Source organism: Juglans microcarpa x Juglans regia, chromosome 7D, assembly GCF_004785595.1.
Source record: "Juglans microcarpa x Juglans regia isolate MS1-56 chromosome 7D, Jm3101_v1.0, whole genome shotgun sequence".
Classification (NCBI taxonomy): domain Eukaryota; kingdom Viridiplantae; phylum Streptophyta; class Magnoliopsida; order Fagales; family Juglandaceae; genus Juglans; species Juglans microcarpa x Juglans regia.
In genome coordinates, this window is record NC_054606.1 from 26,642,345 (window position 1) to 26,648,026 (window position 5,682).

The 5,682-nt window shown below is 36.3% G+C and overlaps 1 protein-coding gene across 1 annotated transcript; it reads left to right on the forward strand.

The window, feature by feature from the left end:
• The first annotated feature begins 723 nt into the window (after positions 1–723).
• On the forward strand, positions 724–1,826 carry LOC121238485. Its single transcript, XM_041135367.1, has one exon. The coding sequence runs from the start codon at positions 801–803 to the stop codon at positions 1,650–1,652; it is 852 nt and encodes a 283-aa protein (XP_040991301.1). The 5' UTR covers positions 724–800; the 3' UTR covers positions 1,653–1,826.
• Positions 1,827–5,682: the final 3,856 nt, after the last annotated feature.

Below are 5,682 nucleotides of genomic sequence, written 5' to 3' on the forward strand. Positions count from 1 at the left end.
TGTTTTTAAAATTTTTTTTCAATTTTTCTGTTTGAATGTTATGATATTTTGACAGTCCTTAATTAAACATTTTTAATTTGATTGGATTCCTTTAATTGATCATTTACATGATCATCGTCAATATTATCATGTGTATAAATCTCTAGATAGTATATATAGCTATTAAAAGCATCATATGCACAATTGGTGTACATCTGATCCCCCATCACTACCTACATGCATGCCAGGCTTTAAGCAAAGATATTTATTGTCTTCCTTTTAGGCAAGTTTTATGTAAGTTCAAATTTGCTTGATCGATGTTATCAAACGTTGTCCCATTAATTAATCTAGCTGATAAACTAGTTATGTGGCATGTCCCATCAAATTAAGAATGCTTAAATTAAACAGGAAAAAAAAATCGGGTTCCAGCCTAGACGGACTTGGCCGGGAAGAAATCCTATCCGGATGAACAGTCCATCAGCATAGAAGAGGTCAGAGAGTTGAGAGTAAACTCATCTTCATATCTTTCAACCAACTTGAGTGAAAATGAAAATTAATGAAACCACGAGTCACTGCATATATCTAAAGAGCTTTCCACTGTTCCGTTAAAAACTTGTGAAGGCTGTCTCGTCCATGTGAGTGCTATTAATAAGGCAAATCAAATTAAAAACCACACCGCTCCCATGCATTAACTCCATTCACGTCTTAATCATTATAATTAGTTCAACGCCTCTTCTTTTGGGGAAATTATTACGTCCAACCGCCAAGTATGAATCCCTACCCATTGCCCATCAAACCTTCTACATGCACCCAACCAACCAATGAAGGACCCGTCCTTCTTTCTCCTCAAAAACTCTCTGGGAGCCAAGATGAAGAAGGGCATCAGAACTTTTTGCAATGATGATGGCTCAACCTCTACCCTCAACCAGCAAAATAAAACCAACCATGGCGACTCCACCAGCATGGTCACCCCGTTTCCCGTTGCCTCCCCTTATAATTCGTACAATTCTAATTCGGGACAAAGCCCAACATTGGAGGAGATGATATTGCAGTTGGAATTAGAAGAGGAGGTTGCTAGAAAAGCGAAGCTTAATGACCGTACCCGAATTCAGGGTAGGATGTCATGTGTCAACAACTCTGACATCTTGAGGTCTGCTAGGAACGCATTGAATCAATACCCTCGCTTTTCTCTCGATGGAAAGGATGCCATGTATCGGTCTTCTTTCAGAAACTTGAGCGGTAATATTGAAAAGGCGGGAAGAAAATCAATCAGCTCCGGCGACCATGCACTCAGAGGAAGATTCTCGGAAACTGATTTTGATTCCAAGTTAGAAAGAAATTGGACGTTGCCCCAAACTCTAGCAGGAGAGAGTGTGGTATGGTGCCAACCTGGAGTGGTGGCTAAGTTGATGGGTCTAGAGGCCATGCCAGTGCCTTTAAGCAGCAAAGATGGTAAACAAAAGTTAAGCTCTATCATAAAAAAGCAGAATCTCAGGAGGAGAGCAGAGAGGCATGAAGTGGAGAGAAGACTTGCTATGGATATTAACTGTTGCAATGGAATCAGGAGAGGGAGGATGGCTTCCTGTTCAAGGACTGGATACTGTGTTATGAAGCCGGTTGCAGTGGAGCCAACGAGTGTTCCAGCAGTTTGGCCAATCCGGCGCTTTCTTTAGATTCTCACAGCAAAGTCAAATCTCCGATCTAAGTATGCCTGGGAAGAGTTGCTGATCACGATATCGCTTTGCATACTGAGTGTTTGGACTTTGGAAGCAATGTTACATTGTCATAATCTCGTTTTACAGATTGTAATAACCTTTTTATTTTCAATTATGGCAGCCCTTTTCTCACCTTGCTCTTTCTTAACATTTCTGGTCTATATAATTTTTTATAATTCGAAGAGAAATAGATATATCATGTAAACTCTTACCTTTTTTTTTAATGTCAGAGTCCACATTTCTCGCTAGCTACATTTTGGCCTCGTTTGGTTACATAAACCATCTCATATCATCGTTACAATTTTCTCAAACTTTTACACAAAATACAGTAAATAATTCAACATTTTTAAATCTCAAAACAAAAATATATTCTAACAATATTTTATTTAACTTTCATCTCATCTCATCCGTGTAATCAAACGAGGCCTAATGTTGTAGAGTCTATAGTAGAAAGTGATCGGATTAGAAAATTACAAAAAAGAAAAATGCTGCTTAATCTACAAAGAAATCTTACAATAGCAAATATATAAATTAATGTGATTTGATGTAATATGTCATATTATACAACTCTTTTGTTGTAAAATTGGAAATAGATTCATCAAAAAAATGTGTCTACGGTACTTATGGAGAGAGATAAAAAGAAGATTGATCTATTATGAAATTTGAGGACCCAAATGGTTAACTTACTTAGAGCAAATGCCACGACAGCCTCTTAAATGCCTAATATGGCTAAAACAAGCCTGCATTGGCTTAAAACATTAGTATTGGATTTACCATCCTATTACTCCAACTTTGTCTAATATCATATTTTTTACATTTTGTCATTTGTCTATTTTACTCAAAATCTATTCACACTATGAGGTATCTATCTCAACTCTATATAATAAAAAAAAATATTATTAATTTCATATTTTTTTATTATTATTTTTATCTAATTTAATTTTATTATATCAAAAGGAACGCAGAGTGTGTTGTATCTCTAGATAGTACAAAATGCGGATTCTCCTAAACAAAACGTGAAAAAGCCTACTTTTTTGTGCCAGAAAATTTCAACTTCAACAATATCTCAGTTACCAGAAACAGAAAGACAACATGCAGCCTCATGGAAGAAAATGAGACAAAATGAAAAGAATATTGTAAGCATTTGATTATGCCCAAAGAATAACGCGGTAGTTGTAGCACAGCATTGGAGTGTCGATTTCACAAAGAGACAAATTAAAAGAATAGCAGAAGGAACAAAAAACCTAAACAAAAATATTAAATGATTAATGGAAAATAAAGATTAATTTTAAATGCAAATTAAATTGAAGCAAAGTGACTAATGAAAAAAGTACTCAAATTCAACGAATAGTAAAGCGTTGAAAATCCCTTGCACAAATCTAGTATTTTAATTATTTTTAATTCATTAAATAACTCAATTGGGAACTCAATTCCCAAATTCCCAATCGGAAGGTATAGATTTATAAAGCAAAATTAAACCAAATGTAACCCTTTGAAAAAACATTCACCATTTTTAAAATATGTAAATTATTATCACTATTGAGAAAATCCAACGACGACAGTATACTCAGAGAGTGATATTGCAGTAAAGAATTAAATCAATATAGATAAATAATTGATCCAAACATAATCAAAGAACTAATCCATTCAATAGAAAAAGAATGACTGAATCCATAAACAGAATAAATTCTATGATTATTCGAAGAAGAAAACATAAAAAATAAATTGAGAAAGATAAAACAAAAGAGTTTTAGTAATTGAAAACCAAATACATAAATTAAAAATAAATTAAAAATATCATCTAATGTGTAAGTTCATCCTTAGCTCTACTTAAGAATTTAGTTATCCATAAATATAATTGACAACAAAAATCTCAAGAGAAAAATAAAGGAAACGGCGGCCATGACAATTAATTTCCTCTCTTCCTCCTTCAGCCCCCAATTTCGTACTAATGATATGCTTATATAGGGTAGGAAAGAAACCCTAATATCTTTCATATTCCCGCATACAAAATTGCCTAAATTTTAGAACTCATCTTGGCAGCCATGTACATAATTCATGAGTTTGAATTTAGAAATCCTTATTAGAGACAACTTAGTAGCCCTTTAAGATATATTTCCAATGCATCAAGAATCGTATCAATTCGATATTTGAGTGAAAAGTTATGATCTAAATAATAAAGTATGTACAGACTGTCTTCTAGCAAATTTCGGACTGACTATTTCTCTTGATATGAATTACTCTCAAACGCCATCATTATCCTTATTTGAAGAGTCCTACACTCTTTGAAAGTTCTTAGGTTGTTCCAACGTTTTGCCCACTTGAAAATCCTTTGAATTTGATTGGGTTTGGACTTGTTCTTTTATAAACTCTGAAATTAAACATAAAAATCTACTCCAGAGTATCCCAAAGTAAATAGAAACTCAATTAAAAAATACACATTAATTCATATGATTTCTATTTACATTTTAACATTTTAGTCCAATAATAAGGTATTTAGAGTACACTTTCGTACACTCATCAGCATTCAATGGAAAAAAATTAACAGTTCCATTTTGGAATGGATGGGCCGTTCTTAGTGATTTAACACCCTCTAATCAAAACTTGGCACCTCAGCACTGCATACACTAATTTTATGAACCGCATCACAACTTAGTAAATTAATAACATCGTTGTCTGAAAACATTGAAACACTATATGGCTTCGCACCCCTACTAAAGGACAAAACTCCATCTCAGAGAAGAACATTTTGGGGTGGCATAATTGTTAGATAAAACTTTCATATCTACTGGATACCAATCTAGATCTAGGAAATGACCAACAAAAGCCAGATTAACTAATCGAAAACTAAAGAAAAACTAAAGAAAGAAGAGGAGTAAAAAATAAAAGGTTCCAATGGCAAGATCTTGGAAATAGACAGATAGGTCTTCCACACCCACTTTCATTTGTCAGCAAAAAAAGTATCCTCGTCAAGGCGAGAGGGTCACGAGTGTGGGTGCCAAGCATGGGTCTAACCACTTTAGAGAGTCACGTCGGTAAGCAAGGGAGAAAGGGTGTCGAGGGTGCAATGGCTAGCTCCATGGTTGGCTCCATGGTTTGTGGATCACGACGGTTTGCGAAGCTTGGCGAGTAGGCTTACTGTCTTTCGAAGGTAGTGGAGCCTACCGTTGACGATCGATTGGTAGAGTCGAACTGATGCCCCCATGAAGCGACGAGGACTGCCAATAAAAAGGAATGGAGGCATCCCAAAACTTGACTCATTGCAGGACTCATCCTCGCCATGGATTGAGTCATCATCTAGATGGGGTTTCTTTCCCTTCTACTCTGGTGGGATTGAAGGCCCCCTTTTTTGCCTATGAAAAATGGGTGGCCCCCTCAAAACGTGGCATCCAACGACATGAGAATGAGTGGGCATCGCCAAATATCGATTGATGTTCACTCGAGTGAGGAGAACATCAGTGTAAATCGCCTTAGGATTTTGCTCGACCTAAGAATAAATATGTCGAGGACAACCTTCCTCTCAAACAAAAAGCATGTATAACTCACGATCTTCAAGAACTATTCTCCACACCGTCCAGACTGGGAACTCCTAACAGATTGCTTCTCCCTCTAGGAATTCTTAGCCCGAGCCTGACAAAAAAAAAGAACATCTTGTGCCAATCTTTGACATGATAGTAGCAAGGTTCAATATGTGCCACCCTACATGTGAGACGTGAGCAAAAACTACACAGATTCCCACTAGTGCATCGAATATCATGGCTATAGAGGAATTCCTGGGCAAGAAGGTTGGGATATTCCTCACTAGTGGGTTCGAAAACTTGATGCCACACAAAATCGAGATCGGTCTAAGAAGTCACGGTAGACCAACAGCTGCCCTTAAAGTTGTTAAGATGGTAAGAACTACCACCCCAACCTTTTGAGGATAAGCTTGAGGGTGAGAAGAATGCGAACCATGAGAACCAAAATGTGCAGCATTGCATGGAGCCAT